Source organism: Pristis pectinata, chromosome 30 (genome assembly GCF_009764475.1).
Source record: "Pristis pectinata isolate sPriPec2 chromosome 30, sPriPec2.1.pri, whole genome shotgun sequence".
Classification (NCBI taxonomy): Eukaryota; Metazoa; Chordata; class Chondrichthyes; order Rhinopristiformes; family Pristidae; genus Pristis; species Pristis pectinata.
This window is the reverse complement of record NC_067434.1, coordinates 25,555,565-25,580,261: the sequence shown is the minus strand read 5'-3', so window position 1 is coordinate 25,580,261 and position 24,697 is coordinate 25,555,565. Positions and strand designations below refer to the sequence as shown.

The following is a 24,697-nucleotide window of genomic DNA, read 5'->3' as shown; positions in this document are numbered from 1 at the left end:
CATGAAGGGGCTGAGTTGGGTGGGGAAGCCCCTCAAACATTGAAATGGTGTGTCACCCAGGGGGCCACATGAGTGGCAATGGTGCTATGGTTTAAAAAAAGTTAATACCACTGAATGTATTGAATCAGAATCAGATTTGTTATCACTGACTTACATGACGTGAAATTTTGCTGCGGCAACAGTACAGTGCAAGGACATAAAATCACGATAAATTACAAAAGTAAGTAAATAATGCAAAACAAGAGGAATAATGAGGTAGTGTTTATGGGTTCAGGGACCATTCATAAATCTGACGGTGGAGGGGGAGAAGCTGTTCCTGAATCATTGAGTGTCTACAGGCTCCTGTACCTCCTCCCCGATGGTAGTAACGAGAAGAGGATATGTCTTCTTGACATGAATGTAAAATGTTTAGCACTGTGTTTATTCTTTTGTATATATTTTTTATTTTGAATAAAGTTCATTTTTGAAATAAAAAAAGACTCTATATGGCAGCAGTCTATGATAATTATCATGAAAAGCAACCAACATTCCATGCCTGTGGTTCAGATTTTCATTGCATGGGAGTTCCCATTGTCGGTAAAGTCCTGGGCTTGTCGGTGAAAGGTTGTGGGTTCAAGTCCTGTCACGACTACTTTAGACTTCAGTCCTTCTGAGGGGAGTGAAGTGTTTGTGTGGGTGGGGAGCTGGGCTGACACACGAACATTGTTCATGCTCCAGCAGAAAGTGTCAGATGGCATCCCACGATTAGAAGTGGTGTTTCATGGATCGGAACCCTTGTCTCAGCAGACTGACCTCCTTCGAACTTCTGTCCTCTCTTCCATCCCAGTGATGTCTCACTGACCATTTCATAACAACCCTTCACATCTCCTGCCACGTGTCAGACATTTTTTGAGGACGTTCCTGTGAAGTAGCGTGAGATGTTTTACCACGTCCATGGTCTTGTAATAATGCAAGTTGTCTCTGGAAATTAAACAAAAGCAGCTTATTGCCATTGGAGTGAAATAACTCAGTCCTAGAAACTTGGAGTTTACAAGTGGCTGTTTGCAGAATAAATTTGTCTCCAGGAACCTTGGAACTAAGCAGTTATGTGCAGCGTAATGGTCACACTTCACGCCAATAGCATGATTGCTTTTCTCGGGGGGACATCCCATTTCCTAAACTTCCAGTCTATAAAGACTGTGATTTCAGACCAGCTCTGGCATTAGGAAATTGGGTAAAGTGGGAGGAGGCTTTATCCCACAAACCCTCGTTGCATCTGCTTGCCCATTGGAATGTCCTGTCAATGAAATGAGAAGAGGCCCTCTTTTAATCAGACAGGCTAATCTCCTCTGCCAGTGGAAGGACAAAGTTAAAAAAAACTCTAAAACAAAGAAACAAATAAAGTTATGATTAATAACCGGAATGAGCAGTTGTAATAATAAAATGGAGTCAATCAGTTAATCTTCATTAGCGCAGACATTTGGAGATTACAACTTGTGTCCTGTTATCAGTATCTGTCACTTTGCTGCACTCAGACTCCTAAACATTTGCTCCTCTGTGAATAGATTGAAAGGGCATTCATGAAATTAGTCTTTTTAAAAGTCTTTAAAGCACTGGCAGAGAAAGTTCATTTCATGCTTTTGTAGAGTGCCCTCATTCCATGTACTTGAGAGCTGCAAGATAATACGGCCCGTTTTGGGATGTGTCCTCTACACTAATTCTACCAGCTGGTGAGCAAACCCAACCCATGGACAATCCATCCTCATCATGTAAGGACACAAACGTTTATAGAGCTCACCCAGATGCAGGTTAGAAGCCAACTTGACTGGAAGGCTGAATTTCAAATGTTTACTCTGCAATGGCTCTGCTCTGGACAGGCAGCATTAAAGATACCAGCTGGTCACCTTACCCTGGCCTGTCTCATGTGTATTTACTTTTAGTGTGGGGAGCTGAAACTATTCCAATCATTGGGAAAGAAGTCAAAATGTAATCACCTTGCCAGTTTTTGATAAACTACCATCTTGGGTATTCCCTTCATCCAATAAAAAGCTGGAATGGGGGTGGATTCCTTCCAAATGCAGAGATACAACTAGCTGGAAATAATTTGAATCTGGGATCATTCAAACTCTGGTGGCTGTGCTGCACAAGGCTCTCAAACCACCCAACATGAATGTGAATTGTTGTGTGATGATAGCCCTTCTGGTTGGGATAACGTGCATTGGAATGACCCGTGGTAAGTAACTATTACTCAGTACATTTTTAACATGAACCTTTCAGTGTGAATCACACTTGCAGCTATTTGTACACCTTTTCAGAACTATCCAGAGTGTAAATCAAAAAATGTGCTTTAATAATATCAAAGCAAAGGCAGAGAGAGAACTATTAACTGTAAAATTGTCCTCTGTCAAAACATTTTCTTGTTTTCATACAGATTCCAATCTGGTTTTAACTAATCAATGAAGACATTTTTCAAAACAACTGATAATTCCACAGTACTTCTCTCCTTTTAGCCTGCATTCAATGTTCTTAGCAAGAGAACGAGCCACTAGAATGTGCGACAGATGTAGGAACGTCCAAGATTAATGCCTGACATTTTAAAGAACCTCTAATGTTCCAAAATAAACTCCCAGTAAAGTTCTTAAATAACATATTGTACTGCTTTGGTACTAAGGCATTTTAAGTCCTGTTACATTTCCAAGTTTTTAAAGCCATACTTTAACGATTCCCTCTCTTTATAACTCAGCTAACATTGAGTGGAAGTGCCTGAGAAATTGTGGTGCTCTCAATGTCTTACTAGCAATGAGTGGGTGAGATGTGTGGTTTCTAACGTGGAGATATCTCTCCAGATGAATAACCTTCACAACAGCCGGTCGCTGAAGCACAATTAGATGATATTGTCAGACTGTAGTGACGACCCCAGAGGCACAGAGGCTGTTTAATCAGCGACAGTACTGTCAGGGGTGTGCATAACTTATTCAAGTGACAATGAAGCATGTCGTTTGGGTGGGGGCTACCTCCACTACCTTGGGACTCCCTGCCGTTTTGAGATTGCCTGTTTACTTATTCACTGTCCTTACAGAAGTTTCACTCCTTTCAACTATTTTTTAGACATTCTGCTCTGCTTTGGTTAACATCTGATATCAGGATTTCCATAAAGTACATAACTGAAAATCCAAAGCTTGTTTGATCTATAGTCATGAATTGTACATCAGTTCTCTAACATTTCCTAAGTAAAATAAGGTGTAGGGGGAAGAACCAAATGAAACCATTGACAGACAAATCTTCCTGAGCAGGAGAGTTTTGTGGAATGAATTTTATCTGCAAAGCAGATTTGTGAACAATTTGTTAGTTTATGGCAAATTAGTTATTTTCGAATTGCTTTAAACAGGTTAGGCAGAATTTCAACAGGGTTTAAGAGTAAAGAGTAATTTCAGAAGACCTCTCTGGTTGTTCTGTCTAAATTTTAAATGTATGATGACATTGAGAAAGGCTCCTTGATGCACAGACTCAGAATATTATCACTTACAGGTGGACAGAGAATTATTGCTCCAGGAGATATTCACATTTGCCACTTACAGATTGTATATGATAAATGAATTGAGCCAAGAGAGATCTACATTATATCATGTTGCACTACCTTGCTATGTATAAATTCATGATGTGTGAAGCAATAGTCCCATAAATTTTAGAAACAGTTTAAATCTGAATCTGGGGAGTTGTAGGCAGCTACTGAGAGATTAGCCCCTGGTGTGAGATGCATCACAGTCACTGGGTGTGTTGGCTGTTCTCGGGAAATGCAGTTCTGAGAGTTTACAATCATTAGAGAACAGATGTGATCATGGAGTGTAACTGGTCACCCAGATTTTCAAACTGGTGCTGAACTTAGTTGAATGTCGGACTGTCTGCTGTGTGTTCTGAACATTGTTCTGTCCGCCTGCTGACAAATTCTGACCTGAACCCTGCATTGTGCTTCTCTTTCAATGCAGGAATTTCCTGCTGCCCAGGTCACTGGGAAGGGGATTCTGAGTCTAAGCCTCTTCATGTAAAGATATATACCTGTCTGCTCCGTCCACCACCTTAGCTTCCCCTGACGGCCAGAATAGACCAGACTAACTCTCTGCACAGTGCCTGTGAAGACAAGTGCAATTGGTCAGGGAGATTTCCCTGATTCTCCTCAAGGTGAACATTGAAAACTCACCAGGTTTGGAGCTGTGATGTGTGAAGACAATGACTGAGTTTTTAACCCAAGGGTAAGAGGGATGAGGATAAGGTGAGAGGGAAGAGGGGTTTCCTTTAAAACATGGATTCCATCCTGCAGAATATTACAATATTGACGGGTCTCAGGTCAGCTTAGGAGAGTTCCCAGTTTCGAAGACCCAGGAGAAAGTTCCTGTCCACGCCTTGGGTGTGATCCCTGGTGATGGTAACCGGTGGGATTTGCAGTACTGTCAGGGCTGCGGATAGTGACGGAAGTGTTTTTACTCAACACACAACAGCAGTTCCACAGCAGCTTAAGGACTTTATAACATCATCAAGACGAGACCAGTGGCCAAAACTAAAAAACTGCGGATGTGTAAAAAGTGCAATTAGTGAATGCTGCAAAGTCTCAGCATCTGCAGAGGGAGAAAGAGGGACGTTTCAGGCTTATCACCGACAGAAGGACCTCGGACCTGAAATGTTAGCTCTGTGCCTCTTTCCACAGATGTTGCTTGATCAGTGGTTCTACTTTTGCTTTTGCATAATCATTTCACAGCCTGGTGATCTGGGAAGATCAGAGACAGGCTGTACAAACAAGGAGTTGAAATCTAACTTTGTTATGGAACGGCTGTTGCCGAGGTGGCAAAGAACCGCACTTTGACAGCAGACATGGAGAGTATTCCTTAAACCCCCCGAAGGAAATAGAAGTGATAATCATTAGGGCTATGGATGGACAGTGGTTACGTTGTCAGACCAGCATTCTGGAGCACAGACTATTGATCTGGGGAGGTAATTGTATATCCCAGCACAGTGGCTGGAAAGTAAAGTGCATGCATTCACCATGAGACTTGTGGATTTCCATTTAAACTCACCTATTTCACCAATGTCCTTCATGGACAGAAACCTGGCATTTAAGTGATGTCAGAGCCACGGGATGTGTTTGACTGTTAACTATCCTCTAACATGGCTCAGGGCGGTTAGGCGTGAGCAAAAGGTCCTGGCCATACCAGAAATGCCACATCCTGTGGATAAATAAACAGAAATGGATGACTTTCTATCCCAGCACGTAGATGCAATCACAAGGAAAGCACGCCAGCATCTTTGCTTTCTTAGGAGATGAAGGGGGTTCGGCTTGTCACTGAAACACTAACAAACTTCCACAGATGTACTGCTGAAAGTATCCTGACCGGTTGCATCACGGTCTGGTATGGCAATGCGAATGTGCAGGAATGTAAGAAGCTTCAGAGAGTAGTGGACTCTGCCCAGTACATCACGGGCACATCCCTCCCCACCATCAGTAGTATCTACAGGAGGTGCTGCCTCAAGAAGGCAACATCCATCATCAAAGATCCCCACCATCCGGGCCGTGCCATCTTCTCACAGCTCCCATTGGGCAGGAGGTACAGAAGCCTGAAGTCCCACACCACCAGGTTCAGGAACAGCTACTTCCCTTCAACCATTCGGTTCTTGAACCAACTGGCAAAACCCTAATCACTGCAGTTTAGCAACACTATGACCACTTTGATCACTTTGCACTAAAATGGACCTTTTTTGTTCTAATTGTATTCTTTCTTGTAAGAATTGTGTATAATTTATGTTTAATTTGTGTTTTCCTTGTGAATGCTGCTTATCTGATGCTCTGTGCCTGTGATGCTGCTGCAAGTAAGTTTTTCATTGCACCTGTGCACACATGTACTGTGCATATGACAATAAACTCGACTTTGACTTTGTTTGCAGCAGTTGTCATTTCTGAAACACCACCAAACCACCTCGCATGGCCCCGGAGCTTGTCTCGAGAGGTCAACACTGCTATACAGTCTGTTGGTGGATTCATGTCTTAGAAATGGACAGGAGGGTGTGGACGTTTTGGAACCAGACTAATGCTTCCATACATCTGGTCTCGATAATATTCCTACATCTGTTTGCTTCCCCACTGGATGGGGTCCAGTCTTGAAAGCTGCAATCACACTGTGGGTTTTGAAGATGAACAGATTGACAGTCACAGGTCTGATTCAGGTAGTGCCTACACTGCTCGATGTGTAATGAGCCCTCAGGGTCTTGGTTCAATCTGTGCCAAATAATTTAACTGATGCCAGGGTGTGGGGTTGTGCTGCCATCATGAATTCAGCAGACTTGATCACAGAAGGAAGTAATCAATCAAACTGCTCAAGCTGGATTACAGTCCTGAAAGGCATGTATGAGAAAGATCAGATAATGACAGCACAAGGCTGAACTTGGATTCTTAAGGGTCATGTAGAATGCCAGCATCTTATACTGAGCTTAACTGGCAACAGTAGCAACAGCAACAGTGCTGTCATTTGCAGTCTAGCTGCACCTTCTGTAATGTTAAGTTACATCCCACCACGAGTCATAGAGCCAAACAGCACGGAAACAGGCACTTTGGCTCAACTTGTCCATACCGCTTGTGTCACCCAGCAAGCTAGTCCCATCAGCCCACGTTTGGCCCATAGCCCTCTAAACCTCTCCTATCCACGTACTTATCTTGATGGCTTTTAAATGTTGCTAATGTGCCCGCCTCAACCACTATTTCTGGCAGCTCATTTCAAATATGCACCACCCTTTGCATGAAGAAGCTGCCCCTGATGTCCCTTTTAAACCTCTCACTTCTGATCTTAAACCTATGCCGTCTTGTTTTTAGCTCCCCCTCCCTGGGAAAAAGACGATGTGCTTTCACCCTGTCTGTGCCCCTGGTGATTCTTATACACCCCTGTCAGGTCAACCCTCAATCTCCTACGTTCCAGGGAATAAAATCCTAGTCTACACAACCTCTCCTTGTAACTCAGGCCCCCAAGTCCAGGCAACATCCTGGTAAATCTTTTCTGTACTATTTCTAGTTTAATAACATCTTTCCAATAATAGGGTGCCCTAAAGTGTACACTATATGAGATGGAATAAAACACTCTCTTATTCAAATAATTTTATGGGTTCACCCACATGGGCTCGTAACATTTATTTGATTATGTCTTTGTAATTGTCAACCTTAGAAAATTGTGTGAAATCATCTTTGGAGCTTTGCAAATCGAGCTTCCTCTCCAGATGTCCTGCAAACTCGCCAAACCCGTGGGTGGTTTGGGGAGAACATAAAGAAAGTTATAATTTTACCACTTTTTCTGCCAATATTTTGACATATAAGCTATACAAGGGTTCCATATTAATTCCTTTTAAATCTGGCTTGAGAGAATTGATCATCTGTACATCAAAGAGCAGTGAAGCATGCAGGAGTCCTCTGCGACAGTACAATACCTGTGTAAGTGGCCACCCCATGCTGCTGATTGTGGGTTAATGATTGGGAGAAGGGGCTCACACAGCAAAGGCCCTCATGCCTAAAGAGTTAACAGTTCTACTGCACTGCATTTACATTGTTCTGCAATCTTTCACATCCCATTAAAAAGGAGAGTTTGCTGTTTTAAGCTGGGCCTCCACGAAGTGACATTGATAAATCAGGACTTGATTTTACTCTCTGGGCTCTTGTCCAGATTGCCAGAGCACCCTTAACACGATCAACTAAAAAACTGACCTGCAATGTGATCCTCAGGGTATTTTAATCTTGGGTCCTGATTGATAACGACCAGTGGTTCCCAGCATTCTGATGCATTACATTAAATCCAACTACGTTTAGCAAAGTGTGCTTAAATTCGGTGTTGAGGAGACCAATATTTACAGCACCTCGTCCCATGCAGTTACATCGCATATTAGGAACACCAGGCTCTGTCTGAGGGGAGTCAATCCCCAGCTTTTCCAGGGTTTCAGCTCCTGTCAGAGGGATTGATGAATTACTGAAAGTTTTTCAAATTGACAGCTTAGATGAGAGGCAAATCACAAATACCACCCGTTTAGTTTTGAAGCTGAACAGACAAAATCTCAAAGATAACATGTTGATTAGCACTGTGCCTGCAAGTCTCCAAACCGATAGATCAGCCTCTAAGATGGAGGACAGGATTGATACTGATTCTCAGCTGAGGCTCCTTCACCCCCCGACCTACGCGCTGGCACTTGGTGAGTACTGAGTGAGAGGGTTTTCCACAAGGAACAAGGACCCTGATCCAAGCTTTTCTCTTCCTGCACATCCGTTACCCAGGACTAGTCTGGTCCCTGATCTCCTGGATGGGCGTTCAAGCTTAATTCATTCAGATTAAGTACTGATCAATGTTCGTTCCTCTGTCACTAGCATTAAAGGTTAACTGGCCATCTATATTGTTTACTGTTTGTGGAATATTGTCACACTTTGCCTGCACTTCAACAGGAATCCACTGGCTGCAAAGTGCTTTGGGAGTTTTGAGGATGAGAATGAGTCTTCCTCCTTCCATTGTTGACTGAATCTCCACGCCTGGTGTGAGCTAGGGACTGGTTAAAGCAAACCCCTCCTGCAGTCAGATGATATTTCTTCTTAAAATATACATGTTGAGGAGTTAATATCGAGGTTCTCAAGAAGTAACTCCCATTGTCCAATGCAAAAATCAACACAGGCGCACTTCGAAGATGCATGCTTACCCCTCTGCTCTACTCTCTCTACACTCATGACTGTGTGGCTAAGCACAGCTGAAACCCCATCCATAAATTCATCAATATTGTTGATAGAATCTCAGATGGTGACAAGGAGGCGTACAGGAATTACAAGCTGGTTGAGTGGTGTCACAACAGCAACCTTGCTCTCAACGTCAGCAAGACCAAGGAACTGATTGTGGGCTTCAGGAAGGGGAAGTCAGGAGAACACACTCCAGTCCTCATTGAGGGGTCAGCAGTGGAAAGGGTGAGCAGCTTCAAGTTCCTGGGCGTCAACATCTCAGAAGATCTATCCTGGGCCCAACACATTGATGCAATCACGAAGAAGACATGTCAGTAGCTCTACTTCATTAGGAGTTTGAGGAGATTTGGTATGTCACCAAAGACTCTTGCAAATTTCTACAGATGTACAGTGGAGAGCATTCTGACTGGTTGCATGACTGCCTGGCACAGAGGCTCCAATGCGCAGGATCGAAAGAGGCTACAGAGGGTTGTAGACTCAGCCAACTCCATCACGGGCACAACCCTCCCCACCACTGAGGACATCTTCAAGAGGTGATGCCTCAAGAAGGCGGCATCCATCATTAAGGACTCTCACCATCCAGGACATGCCCTCTTCACATTACTATCATCAGGGAGGAGCCTGAAGACCCACACTCAATGATTCAGAAACAGCTTCTTCCCCTCCGCCGTCAGATTTCTGAACAGTCCATGAACCCATGAACACTACCTCATTGTTCCTTATTCTGTTTTTTTGCACTATTTATTTATTTTGTAATTTATTGTAATTTTATGTCTTGTATTGTACTGCTGCCGCAAAACAACACATTTCACAACATAGGTCAGTGACAATAAACCTGATTCTGATTGTCTCACTTATAGAATGAGAATTAATTTCCTTGAAAACTTTTGTAACAATTAACAAGGTGTTGCATCACACTTGTTATATTTAATCACTAGACACATTATACAGAATCATCCTTTTGTGGTTCACTTGAACCATTTCCTCCACATTTATTGAATGAAGGATGTCTGGTTCCATGTTCTAGCTGACCAGATGTTCTGAAGGTGTGGAGAGTTTTGGTGTGTTCTGACAGAATCACTCACAGTCAGAATTCTGCTTGATAGAGTAAACATCTGGTATTGATGGACACGCTTAGGATCGGATCTCTGCCAGGAGTTCCCGTTTTCTATTAGAAGGATTTAAGAGCACAGGAATAGGAAGAGTTGGCCATTCAGCCCCTCAAGCCTAGTCTGTCATTCAACAAGACCACAGCTGGTCCTCTGCCTCACTCCACCACTGTCCAATCCTCAGACCTGATCCCCTGGAGTCCAAGGATCTCAGATCCCCAAATATTCCCCAGGATTGGGTGACCACGCACCCACATCATCTCAGAGAGAGAATTCCAGAACCCTCGGTGAGTAAACTCCTCTGTTTCAGTCCGAAATGGCAATTCCTCAGGCTGAGACTGTGGTCCTGGTTCCAGAGAGAGGAAGCAGCCTCTCTCTGTCTGCCCTCTTCATCCATCAGAACTAGATGTCCCCATGAGGTCACGAAAGGGAACGGTTTCCACCTTGCACTTTGTGGGAGAGTTGTGATTGCAGTTGTAAAGTTGTGACAGTGCTTGTATTTTTTCTTTCTCCCTCTCTTTCCCTCTTTCTCTCCTTCCTTCTCCTTCTCCATCCATCTCTCTCTCTCTCTCTTTTTCTTCCCTCTTTTGTCTCCTCAGAAAAGCCATCGTCAATAATAAACCGGTGTAAGTGCAGAGGAGGTACATTGCGTCTTGGCCCAAACAGCATTCAAAAGTTGATGGTTCTTCCGATTCCAAACTGCCCCCTGCAAATCATGTAAGTTCTAATGATCTAACATCTTACTCTTTTATGTACATTTATTGCTGCTAACTTAGAACAAAATTTTGTGAGCCAATATCCCTGCTAAATTTGTTCATGATGCCTGCACTACAGAAGGTTGTAAACTCCCTGCCGGGTTTATAAAATGCCTCACTGGTGAGTGGGGAGAGGCTATTGAACTGTGTGTGGCATCTGCCCTGGGTGCCCAATCCAACATCTTTCCTTCAGCTGTGAAACTCTTGGCAGCCCTGACTCCATGGCGGTCGACAGGATTCCTTTTGTTCCTCGGTGTTGTGAAGCAGAGTGAGGGGGTGGCCACAGGTGGGTGATGAGGTGGGATCTCTTGCTCAGGCTGGGCTCACCGGCCATCACTGGCTCACAAGCCATCCTCAATTTGCTCCTGGGACTCAGCACCCCCCCTCTGTAAACTCCTCCAAACTTATCTCCATCTGTTATCTCCAAAGCTGGCCTTGAATCCCACAGGAAGGTCAAGCCTCACTATCAGCAGAGGTGCCTTCTGCTTCCTCCTGAAGCAAACTCTGCTTCTACCACTTCCTGCTGCGAGAAGCCTCGTGAAAGCTCTCACTTTGACCAAGCTTTAGACCTCTGCCTGAGATCTCCTTCTGTGACGGCACGTCCACAGAGAAAGGTTCTCCAAAAATGCAGGCTGCCAAATGACACCAGAACAATAGCCAGATGGAAAGTAGTTTCTATGAAGGAGGAGCAATGACGGGTGTCCAAGTCTTTGGGATGTGGGAGGAAACTGGAACACCCAGTGTGAAACCAATAGTCACAGGGAGAAAGTGCAAACTCCACACAGACAGTGTTGGAGGTCGGGGTCCTGAGAAGTGGGGCCATGTAGTTACAGACCAGAGCTGACGTGGATGAGCCCAGAGGAGGATTGGGACCCTGGAATCTGAGGGGAAGGGAACAGTGCTGACAGGGATCCTAGAGACATTAGTGCAGTGGGGCCTGGTGGACAGCTGAGAGACTTGGCTTCCTCAAACTGGCACTCCATCGGAATTAGAGATGAAGAGGAATGAAATCCACCGCTACCAGCATCCCATGAGGGAGGGAGAATAATATCCAGTGTTAATTGTTTCAAGAGCATCATTTTCCAGCTCTAAATGCTTGGAAAAGATACAAAGCAACTCGGGCTGAGAGGACTGAGTACATACAAGGCAGCTTGTTAGCTGGGTCTGTGGGGATGAGAGGACAATAAATTGCTGAGTATCTGGAAGCTGACGTGTGGAACCAGCACCGTGCCAAATTCCAAACTCAACAGCCCAAGAGTCCACAGCAGGCAACAGAGAGACGTTCCTGTCAGCTGCATTTCCACCATTCTGGTGTCCCAAGGCAGTTCCTAACCAGAGAAATGTAGAAGTTTATAAAATTCTGAGAGGCAGAGATAGGGTAGACAGTCAGAATCTTTTCTCCAGGGCAGAAAAGTCAAATGCTAGCTGTCATACATTTAAGGTGAGAGGGGGAAAGTTTAAAGGAGATGTGTGAGGCAAGTTTTTACACAGAGTAGTGGGTGTCTGGAACAGGCTGCCAGGGGTGGTGGTGGAAGCAGATACAATAGAGGGGTTTAAAAGGCATTTAGACAGACACATGAACATGCAGGGAATGGAGGATATGGATCATGTGCAGATGGAAGGGATTTAGTTTAATCTGACATCGTGATCGGCACAGACATGGTGGCTGTTCTGTTCTACCTTCTATGTTGGTGCTGTTACATGGAAGGAACATGACAGCTACTTTCTGCACAGCAAGCTCCCAGATTGTGTGCATGAATGATAAAGCAATCTCTCATAGAACATAGAACATTACAGCACAGCACAGGCTCTTTGGCCCACGATGTTGTGCTGACATCTTATCCTGCTCTAAGATCTATCTAACCTTTCCCTCCCACACAGCCCTCCACTTCTCTATCATCCATGTACCTATCTAAGAGTCTCTTAAATGTCCCTAATGTATCTGCCCCCACAACCTCTGCCGGCAGTGCCTTCCACGCACCCACCACTCTGTGTAAAAAACTTACCTCTGACATCCCCCCATACCTTCCTCCAATCACCTTAAAATTATGCCCCCTCGTGTTAGCCATTGTTGCACTGGGAAAAAGTCTCAGACTGTCCACTTGATCTATGCCTCTTATCATCTTGTACACCTCTATCAAGTCACCTCTCATCCTCCTTCTTTCCAAAGAGAAAAGCCCCAGCTCGCTCAACCTATTCTCATAAGACATGCTCTCCAATCCAGACAACATCCTGGTAAATCTCCTCTGCACCCTCTCTGAAGCTTCCACATCCTTCCTATAATGAGGCAACCAGAACTGAACACAATACTCCAAATGTGGTCTAACCAGAGTGCTATAGAGCTGCAACACTACCTTGTGGCTCTTGAGCTCAATGCCCCAACTAATGAAGGCCAACACACCATAAGACTTCTTAACAACCCTATCGATCTGCGTGGCAACCTTGAGGGATCTATCGACGTGAACCCCAAGATCCCTCTGTTCTTCCACATTGCTAAGAATCCTGCCATTAACCTTGTATTCTGCCTTCAAATTCGACCTCCCAAAGTGTATCACTTCACTTTTCCTGGTTGAACTCCATGTGCCACTTCTCAGCCCAGATCTGCATTTTATCAATATCCTGTTGTAATCTACAGCAACCTTCTACACTATCCACAACACCACCATCAGCAAACTTACTAACCCACCCTTCCACATCTTCATCCAAGACATTTATAAAAATCACAAAGAGCAGGGCTCCCAGAACAGATCCCTGTGGAACACCACTGGTCACCGACCTCCAGGCAGAATACGCTCCATCTACCACCACCCTCTGTCTTCTATGGGCGAGCCGATTCTGAATCCACACAGCCAAGTTTCCCTGGATCCCATGCCTCCTGACTTTCTGAATGAGCCTTCTATGAGGAACCTTATCAAACGCCTTACTAAAATGAATGTACACCACATCCACTGCTCTACCTTCATCAATGTACTTTGTCACATCTTCAAAGATTTCAATCAGGATTGTGAGGCACGACCTGCCCCTCACAAAGTTATGCTGACTGTCCCTAATCAGCCTATGCTTCTCCAAAAGGCCAGAAATCCTGTCTCTAAGAATCTTCTCCAGTAATTTGCCCACCACTGAAGTAAGACTCATTGGCCTGTAATTCCCAGGGTTATCCCTGCTCCCTTTCTTGAAGAAAGGAACAACATTTGCCACCCTCCAATCATCTGGCACTACCCCTGTGGCCAGAGAGGATGCAAAGATCATCACCAAAGGCGCAGCAATCTCTTCCTTCGCTTCCCGTAAAACATTGGATATATCCTGTCCGGTCCCGGTGACTTATCTATCCGAATGTTTTTCAAAAGTTCCAGCACATCCTCTTTCCTCACGTCAACATGCCCCAGCACATCAGCCTGTCGTACACCATCCTCACCAATGTCAAGGTCTCTCTCTCTGGTGAATACTGAAGCAAAGTATTCATTAAGGACCTCCCCTACCTCTTCCGACTCCAGGCACGTTTCCTCTTTTATCCCTGATTGGTCCAACCCTCACTCTAGTCATCCTCCTATTCTTCACACGTGTAGAACGCCTTGGGGTTTTCCTTGATCTTACTCACCAAGGACTTCTCATGCCCCCTTCTAGCTCTCCAAAGTCCATTCTTAAGCTCCCTCCTGGCTACCGAAGCAAAGAAAGTAAGGAACTTACCAGAGACTTACCTTCGCCTCTTCTCACTGAAGCCTCTTGAGCCAAAGCCTCAGCTCCCCACTCTAACACTGGCCCACTCAAACAATGGACACTCCCAAAATGGCCGCTCCACTTATACCTGCCTTCCCTTTTTTTGTTGCTGTTAATAAGCCCATTGACTGGTAACAATTTGCAAATGTACCTCATTTAGACTCTTGCAAGGTGAAACTCACAAGTACAGGCACAACAACTCACCTCTTTTCAAAGGTCCCACTCCAAATCTCTCACTGTGATTTTGGTTGATGGATAGGTCTGCATTTTATCCTGGGACTGGCCAGAACTGTTTTCAGGTAGCACTGGGAGACCTTCTACCTCATCTTGAGAGGGCAAAGGGCTTCTGAATGTTGGCTTGTTTGGTGAGAGTGGTGCCAGTCGATGTGGATACAACAGGCAGCCGTGACTTTGGGTAAGGGATGGAGAGTGAATCAGTCTGCAGTCACTGATAGTTGTGATAAAGTGAATAATCCAGGATCCAAGTACACAGGCCATTCATCGAAGTCTGGAGACTTAAAGGCAGATTGACTAGACCATGAGCTGTGTTTGGATTATTGTTGGCGTTTAACCAGAGGACACCAGCACTCCACTGGGGAACCACACAACTCCAACCTGTATTCACATGGCCCCCTTCTCAGGACGCTGACCTCCAGCCCTGTCTGTGTGGAGTTTGCACGTTCTCCCCAGGGTGCTCTGGTGGATCTTGGGCAAATGGTCAGAGGGCATTTCATCAAAGAACATAAATCCAAATCACACTGAAAGTTCATCGTTTGTGAATTCCAGAAGCCATTTAAATCATTCAGAATGCAGAACCCTTCCTTTCAGAATTCTACCAATGCCCCAAATTTTCTGATAAGACAAAGCTAGGAGGGTTGTGATTAGGAAGCAGAACATAAGAATATTAGAAAACAGGAGCAGGAGTAGGCCACTCTGTCCCTCAAACCTGCCCCTCCATTCCATATGATCATGGCCTGGCCTTATCTCCTCTTCTGTACCAGTTCACCAAGGCCCTCAGTTCTCAGATCCTTACCTCTTTAAATAACTTAATGATCTAGCCTTCCTAACCCTACAGGGTAGAGAATTCCAGAGATTCTCCATCAACAGGATGTAAAGAGACTTCAAGGGGATATAGACAAGCTAAATGAATGGGCAAGGTCATGGCAGATCGAATATAATGTGGAAAAATATAACGCTGGCCATTTTGGTGCAAAAAACTGAGGAGAAAAGTAGTGGGAGATCAGGTACTATTTATGTTCAAACATATCTGGGTGTCCTTGTACAGAAGTCACTGAAAGCCAACGTTCAGGCTCAGCAAGTGATTACAAAGGCAAGTGGCATATTGGCCTTTTTTATGAGAGATTTGAACACAGGAATAAAGATGTCGTGTTACATCGGGCCTCAGTGAGACCACACCTGGAGTTTTGTGTACAGTTTTGGTCCCTTTCCCTAAGGACTGGTTCCAGGGCTGGTGGCTTTGCCCATGAGAAGATCCTGGAACTGTATTCTTCAGGGTTTAGAAGAGTGAGAGGTGACATTTCTTGCTACAATGTGAAGGAGACCATTCCACTCATTGGGTCCATACTGGATTACAGGACAATAATCCCATCAGTTCCATTGCCCTCTCCTACCTCCCTGTAGCCCTGCAATGTACTCTCTCACATGGCTCCACAACCCCTTTGTTTCTTTTTGCCATTAACCTACACTAGTGGCAATTTACAGCAGCCAATTAACCTACCAGCTGATCCTTGGGATGTGGGAGGAAACCAGAGCAACCTGCGGAGAAGGTACAAGCTCCACACAGACAGCTCCTGAGGTCAAGATCCAACCGGGGTCTCTGGAGTGGTGAGATAAGTACTTTGTCAATGTGCTACCCCGATCCCATTGAAAACTCTTACAGGTTTCAACAACGTGGACGCACCGAGGATGTTCCCCCTTACTGCAGAGGCTAGGACCAGGTGTCACAGTCCTAGAATATGGGGCATTTGGGACTGAGATGAGGGATCCAGACAAGGTGAATCTTTGGAACTGTCTGCCCCGGGGGGCTGTGGAGGCTCAGGCACTGATTATATTCAAGATAGAGATTGATGGATGTTGGTGCCAAGGGAGAAGTTCAGCCATGAACTTATTGAATAGTGGAGCAGATAAGAGAGGCTGAACGGTCCACTCCTGCTTCTATTTTATCTTTGGTGCGTAGTGGTGCATGTATACATCTGGGTGCTGACCAGGAAGGAGCTGACAAGTGGGTGGTGCTGCTGGAAAGTGGTGTCTCTCCGAGATTGTACTTGGCAAGGACCAGCCCTTTATTACATCCTGGGACATTTGGCCCATCGTTGGTAATGGCAGTGAGCAGAGAGGGCAAGGCAGGAGAGCATGTTTGAACACCACAACTATCCTCTCCCTCAGCCACTGAGAAATAAACAGGGAGAGGATGGGGCGCGGAGGGTGCGTTAGGCTGGGTGAAGGTCAGCTCTAGGGAGACAAAGAGGGAAGGGAAGAATTCACACAGAGAGAGGGAAACTGAGATGAGATGTCATTTACACTGAAATTTTCCACAATTCAGTGTCTGAAGGTTTGAGACCATTGAATTCTTTCTTTGTGTGTTTGTAAGCTATCATTAATCAGGTCCTTACAAGGGTAATTGATCAGTTAATTGTTCAGCTTCACTTTCCGTGCTGTTTACTGGGCAATTAATGCACAAATAAAACAACCCGTGAAACCCCAGAGTGTGAATGGTGAAGTGTGCAATGCCATTTCTTTGTGCAGGGACAGATCAGTTGGCCCACAACCTGCGGAGATCCAAAATTCCTAAGGTTTCCACTTGGTGCCAACACCTACCAGCCTGAATGTCTGACTGATGATGACATGTGTTGTTCGGACACCGGAGTGTCTGGCCCAGCAGTGGCTGCTGTTCAATTATTGTCAGGTTAACATCAATAGAAATGTTGCCTGATCTATAACTGCACCAATTCCACATCTTTGGTTTTATTTTAAATATACTGCTTTTATCCTTCAATCCCTTGAGTGCATCAGTGTTCACGATGAGCACCACATCTGGAAATGCTTAGACCATCCTACCTCCCAGTTGGTTGGCACCGACAGCAGCTTGTTCAGTGAAAGGTCTGAGCAGACTGTTTATTTGTATTGGTGACAGTGGTGTGAATGTTCCTGCTTATTCAGTGCCCTGGAAGAATGTTAAACTGGGAAGTCTCCTCTCTTCTATTTATGATCATTTAGGGAATACCAGGTATTTGTTTATAATTCATTTAATTCCCTTACACAGCTCTAAGTGTCTGCAATGTTAAGAAAGATATTAATCCCAGTAGTAAAAGTGACTCTCAGAACTAATTTACCAAGTAGGTTATAGATCTAGAAAGTTTATCACATTTTGCAATATTTCATTGCATGCACAGGAATTTTGGAAATGAACGTTGATTGCCAGAAGCTAACAGTTCCTCTCGGAGTGCAAGGAGTACGTTGGTTAATTACCGAGGTCTTCCTTGCATGTGATATATTTACACGCTGGGGCCACTAAGTGTACAGTAATGACATTGCTTGCTGTCCACTGGTCAATTGACACTTTCACTGCAATTTAGAAACAGCATGGGTCTTCTATCGTTTAATTTTATTTACAGCGCGGTAACAGGTCCTTCCAGCCCAACGAGTCCGTGCTGCCCATTTTAAACCCAAATTAACCTACCCGTACGTCTTTGGAATGTGGGAGGAAACTGGAGCACCCAAAGGAAACCCGCGCAGACACAGGGAGAACGTACAAACTCCTTACAGACAGTGACGGGAATTGAACCCCGATCACTGACGCTGTAATAGCGTCGTGCTAACCGCTACGCTACCGTGCCGCTCAGCTTGGCTCTGGTGATAATGAAAGCGCTCTGCTTACTGAGCAGAGTCTACCTTTGAAGTAAACCCCAAAACTATCATTGATGATCCTCACATCTTCACCTCCCAAGTAAGGCCCTTTATTGGGGGTGCAGCCCAGGAACCCACCTGCACTGGCTGAATGTCTCATGGTGCCCACAATTATCACCCACCTCCTACTCAGGGGAGACCTGCCCAACAACAATCTCACTGCTTCAGGTGCAGTCTGGGAACAGCGGCCTTCACAGCTCCCAGCAGAAGAGGGAACGTGCTTTAAAGTTTCACTGTGCATCCACCGTGTGGTTTCTGCAGCTGGTTGTTCAGAAGACGAGGGGGCTGAAAAATTGGATGGATAGGAAACTGGCAAACACCCTATGCAGATCTATATCTTTGCATATTTCCCTGGAAGGAAGAATTTCCATGATGTTTTATTCCCCTCAAGCCATTGTTCCTGTATAGTCTTTGCAGTTTAGTTCACCATACATTTTTCCATTTCTGTGCTGTAAAGGAAAATTCTCAGTAATTTTGACAGAGAAACAAAATACTAAAATTTGAGTGCAATGCCCTCCATGCAGACAGATTTTACAAATGAAGTCTGGCATTTCATTGCAAGCTGAGATGTTCGAATTCCATTGACTCGCTCATTAAACTGGGAAATCTCTGAGAGCTGACTGAGAGAATCGGGGAGTTTCCCCAGATCTCCACCAGTCCCTCTCTGAGCTTTACTCCCTGGGGCCTTCCCACAGGATTGTTGGTCAAACTGCCGGGGCAGAAGGCAGACTTCCTCCTCACACGTGCTGGGATCTCATTGTGTCATACAGCATGGAAACAGGCCATTCAGCCCACCATTTCATGGCAGCAAGTTGGCAACAATCCATATTAATCCCATCTTCCAGCACTTGGCCCATAGCCTTCAATGGCTAGACGATTCAAGTGTTTATCTAGACACGTCTTAAATGCTGTCAATGACTCTACTTCCACCACTCCCTTCCCGATACAGACTACTAATGACCTAGACTTTTGCCTTCTTCGATGTTAAATTCATTGTGGGGCGAAGGGCCTCTTTCCTGTGCTGTACTGTTTTATGTTAAATTTACAATGCAAAGAAAATACTCCAGCTCACTCATGCACCTTGATCTTTCGCTTGACAGAGCTACTCTGAAGAACAACGGTGACCAGGTCTGCATTCACCCGAAAACAAGATGGCTTCGCTTCAGAAAAAGATATCTGTAAGAAAAAGAAAAATTCTGTGGCTGTCTTTAAATTATTGACAGATGAGGCACTGAGATTAAGTACACCTACTGAAAGCTGTTACATTTTCAAATGAAATTTTTTTTTTAAATTTGTGTGTACAAAGCACACTTCATTAGTTTCCTGTAACGAGGACTTCCTGTCATACCATTTGTACAGCAGCCCTGAGTCATCCAAAGGCATCAGAGGAGAATCATTTTGGGTATTTTTGTTTCTTCTGGGGAAACTTAGAGAAATAATAAAACAGGCAAACAAATTAAACTTTGCCTGTTTGTGGCACAGTCCTATTCATCAGGGAAGGATCTCCCCTTTGTTTTTCTAAGGAGCATTAAAGATAAATCTGGTAATGAATTTTGGTAGTGGCAATTATCCCAATTCAGTTCAAGACCCACCTTCAAGTTCACACCATTACTGGTATGTGTGAATATCAGGTCCCTTGTGCACCATGCATACAGTGTGTAAATGATTCTGGATCGAGATTTCTAGTTTAAAGATGGACAGCATGCATCTGTCAAAGCCGTTGATTGACAGGTCTCTGCTTTGCGAAGGTGTTGTCTCCAGGGGGAGGCGTTGTGGAACACGGGGAGCAGAGCTTGTGACCTGGGATCCCAGGAGAACTGGGAGCTCATGAACAATTAGTGGCTCTGATTGAAGCTGCTTGGACTGGAAACTCTGAGGAACATTAACACTGCTTTATTCCAAAGAGACACTTTAGATATTAGTCTGTAGGAAGCCACTGGTGTGGGCTTTAACCCATATTCCCACAAACAGGTCGATCTGGCCAATCAAAGTGATTGATGTCTGCCCCATGTCACATTTGAAATGATTTTAAAATGAATTGGACATATTTTCTGTCACTTCCTTCAGTGTTTTCTTGTCCTTTTGTGCTCACTGTTGTTATGGCAACAGATGGGGATCTACATGCTGCAAACTAGTTTCAGCCCTGGTGCCTGACCTAGAACACCAATGGCAGGGTGTGTCCCAGACAACAGCAGCCACACTATGCTGGATGTCCTGGGATGTCCCAGCACTGGCAGCTCCCCGCTGAAGCAGCTGGAGGTCCTGCTGGACTGCCCACCCCAGTCCCACCACTGGAGGATGGCTGCCATGGCTCAGTGTGCTCTGCAGAGCTGGGCACAGGTACATTACTCACGCTTGGGGGGTGCCAGTGTATTGGTATTGGTTTATTTTTGTCAGAAAGTTACACTTAATAAAGCTTGAGCTGGTGTACTGATTAAACGAATATAAACCTGACCCAATTTTTAATAAGAACCTTCATTAAATTGCAGGAAATCGATAATATAAAGGCTAGAATGAAGTGCGGATCCTGTGTGCCAAAGAAATGCATTTATATTCCATGAAGACTGGGATCTGACACAAGTACATCACTCAGTAACCAGCTATTGAAAACTCAGTGATATCATTTACCAGCTGAATGTTTATAACAGCACATGCCGACAAATGCTTTCAGATTCAGTGTAGTGGCCATCTTTTTAAGGCTTTCATCTTCCTCACACTAACTTTAAGTCTGAACATTTAATGAAGGTATACAGTACAACAATGAGCATGAGCATGGAATGCAGAGGCAGTGCCTCGGGGTTGTGGTTTGCATGGCATTTCTGATCTGCTGATGTGACATTGCAACTACTTCCTTTGCCCAATAACGTGCAGCTCCCTAACTATTCCAATTAAACATCTCAATTGCCTGACCCAAAGGGAGGAGCCTTCCACCCCTGACCTCCAGGCTGAGGTTATTGAGTGATCTCCGTCAACAATCAGAATGCAGGCGATGGTGACAATGGTCTTTCCTCTGGGGACTTGCCTATCTGCCAGCCAGTCCCATAAGGAGAATGGTCATATTTAAATGTTAATCACATGTGAAAATAAATTAGCAAGGGACTTAAGGGGCAAGAATACTGTTTGGTATTTGCGGAGAGCTGTGTTTGCATTAATATCAAAGAAATTGCTGCTGTCTTCAAAATGGCAGGACGATTTTGTGAGGTTTGAGGAGGAACATACAGGCTATGCCTGGTGCCCTGGACCTTTTTGGTGATAGAGGTTGCAGGCTGGGAAGGTGTAGTCAGACCAGACTAGGGAAATCACTGTGGTGCACTTTGTAGATGGTACAACCTGCAGCCATTATATGTCGGTGGTGGAGGGAGTAAGTGTTTATGGTGGTGACTGGGTGCCAGTCATGTGTGTTGCTTTGTCCTGGATGATGTTGAGCTTCTTGTGAGTTTTTGGAGCTGTACTCATCCCAGCAAGTGGAGCGTGTTCCATCATACCCCCAACTTGTGTCTTGTAGATGGTGGAAAGGATTTGGGGTTTTAAGATATGAGTCACATGCAGCGCGATACTCAGCCTTTGACCTACTCTTACAGCCTTGGTATTTACATGACCAGTTCAGTTGATATTCTCGTTAATGGTGACACCAGGATATTGATATTAGGGGCTTGGCGATGGTGATATCAAGGGTTGGTGTTCGGATGGTGCTGGAGATGATCATTGCCCAAACACTTCTGTAGTGATGATATTGCTTTGCCACTTATCACATTAAGTCAGAATCTTATCCAGATCTTGCTGCATGCAGGCATGAGCTGCTTCATTCTCTGAGGAGCTACAAATGGGCCTGAACACTACAACTAACCTTTCACCTTAAATGGAAAGTCGAATGTATCATTCCATGGTGAGGTGTTGGCGCCAAGAGGGAAATGATGCATTGGTCCCTGTGGACTGGCCAAAGAGACTCAGCAGGAAAAATAAACATAATAGCAGTCACCAGCCGGTCTAAAAAACATTAATACATCAAAAATGGCCATAAGAGATAATCTGTTGGTGTTTTGGTCTGCTTCTCACAACACATAAACTTTCCCTGAAAAATGTTGAGGAAAATACACTTTCCACATGGGCTGCAGCATTCAAAATAATTCATGCTCCTTTCCCTTTGCTGAACATTTTCTCTTCAAAGATGCTTGTTGCACAATGATAGGTCTCAGTGTTTGTTCAGCTCAGTCACCAGCTGCCCCATCTCTGAGTCAGAAGACGATGGGTTCATCCGTGTAGGACAGTAAGTTCATAAAGCTGGAATGCATCTTGTGTTGAACAATGATGAGCTGTTATCTCTGGGCCCCATCAGCCTCCCGAAACACACAACAAAGATCCCAGATCTGGGTGTTCTCCTGAAAACCCTGACCTGCAGTGGAATAATCAGTCGGTTACCTTGTTAGATTTGAAGATTCCTGCTGTGCTCATTGTCTTGTGACTGCATTTCAATTTAGTTCATTGGACACACACTGCTCTTGCTGCCTCTCAGAGCTCGAATATCATGTTTATACAGATTACAAATTGAAGAAAACACTTGCCAAACATTTTTGAAGAAATAAGACTAAAGTTAAGTGTTTAGTTGGCAAACATCATGCAAGGAGAAACATCTAAGCAACTTAGGACACACTTAAAACTGTTCACTCAAATCATATAATGGAAAATTACTGACAACAGCATATAGGCTATGAATATTATTAATATAAACTGAATTTTATTAAACATTCTGGGGTGTTGGGTACATTTATTTAGTGTATTTTCTTACAGGGTGGTCTAAATAAAAAACTGAATTACTTCTGGAAATGAATATAGGGGGCCCAAGGGAAGGAGTGTATTCTATAAGTCACTTATAATAAAACACAAGACCCACACAATGGAGCCGATTTCTCTCTCTTGCCTAATGATCTGTATCAGCTATTGATTTTGTCCTTGAATATTCTGCATTGTTTTCCAAATATTTCACAAATACGGTAATAACCAGTAATTGCAAATTCTGAAGCCTTTCTGTCTGACAGCATTCCTGGGGCAGGATTGCTCATTGTAACACAATACAATGCCATTTTGTAAGGTTCCTCAAAATTCTTTCTAAATTTACAGAGTCTTTGTGCCTACTCCCAGGAGCTCAGTTTGCTTTGTTTGCGGCCTCTGTGTGATTTCCTGCTTCCAATCTGCAACTGTTGCAAGGGAAAGCTCCAAAGTAAAGTTAAGATTCCTCACAGAGGTTTATCTACTAATCTCCACTGGTAAAACTTCATAAAATGTGAAAAGAAATGTAACTGATTCACAAATGTTATTGAATGGGGAAAATTATTATATGTATTTTTTTGCAATTGTTATCCAAAATAAAAGCATGTTGAATTTAATTTTAGCCTGTTCATTATGTCGGTGACTGGATATTGCTGTTGGACCACTTGCTAAATAGACAGCGTTTGGACTACAGTCATAATCCATTGTCTATAAAATGGTTGGGTATAAAATTACACGCACCTTCTTTCTTTTATAACCTGGTATTGGATCCATTTATAAATAGATGTTTAGAATTTCTCTGGTTTGGTTTGATATTAGTTTTTCTAAACTAAAGCCTTTAACACTTTGAAGGAAACTCACATCATTCATTACTCGGCTAAACTTTTGCAAACCATCCCTGAAGCAGATTCTCTATAATGGAATAACTGGAGATACATTGAGTAACAAGACAATTACTGGCAAATGACACCTCAATTCCTTGCTAAGCAGAGGTAACCCTTTGGCCCAACCAAGTTGTCTACCCTGAGCTAGTCCATTTGCCTACTCTTGGTCCAGATTCCTCTAAGCCTTTCCTATCCGCGTACCTGTCAAAATAACGAGCAGAAGTAATCGTGAAGTACAGAAGTGTTGCAGGAAATGGCTCAAACATCATTGTCCGCTCTGTTACAATCTTTTTTCCAATTTGCTTCACTGGTCCTTGCACCCCTAACCCACTCCAGGAGCACACTATGCATGATCATAACTGCTGTGAGCAATACCACGGGAGATCTACTGGGCATTAGGTTTCCCCCAGAGCACTGCAGGAGCCTAACGACCCATCCTTGGAACCCCTGAATGAAATTGTCTACCCAAAGGTTTGGCTTTAATATACTCCAATGTATGCTGTTACAAACTTCCTCAAGAAAAGGACTCTGTTAAGGTTAGATAGCCTACTATTTCAAGGATAAGTTAAACTTCAATCCTATTTATAGCTGCTGGAAGCTGGTAGACAATTTGCCAGAAGTAAAGAGCTGATGGCCTCATACTGTTGCTCATAGAGGAATCTGCCTGAAAAGATTTAGTAGTCTTGTATTAGTGAGAGTATGTTTCTAATTGTAGAGGAAAATGCTGGAAGGATAAAGCAGGACAGGCCGCATCAGTAGGAAGAGAAGCAGAGTTAACATTTCAGGTCAAAGACCTGTTCTGATGAAGATTCTTTG

At 44.2% G+C, this 24,697-nt stretch overlaps 1 protein-coding gene across 1 annotated transcript; it reads left to right on the top strand.

Moving 5' to 3' along the window:
• The first annotated feature begins 2,082 nt into the window (after positions 1 to 2,082).
• Positions 2,083 to 23,614, top strand: LOC127584755 (stromal cell-derived factor 1-like). The gene is made up of 4 exons (XM_052041686.1): positions 2,083 to 2,212; positions 10,431 to 10,548; positions 19,331 to 19,408; positions 20,720 to 23,614. The coding sequence occupies exons 1-4, from the start codon at positions 2,146 to 2,148 to the stop codon at positions 20,733 to 20,735; spliced, it is 279 nt and encodes a 92-aa protein (XP_051897646.1). The 5' UTR covers positions 2,083 to 2,145; the 3' UTR covers positions 20,736 to 23,614.
• The last annotated feature ends 1,083 nt before the right edge of the window (positions 23,615 to 24,697 follow it).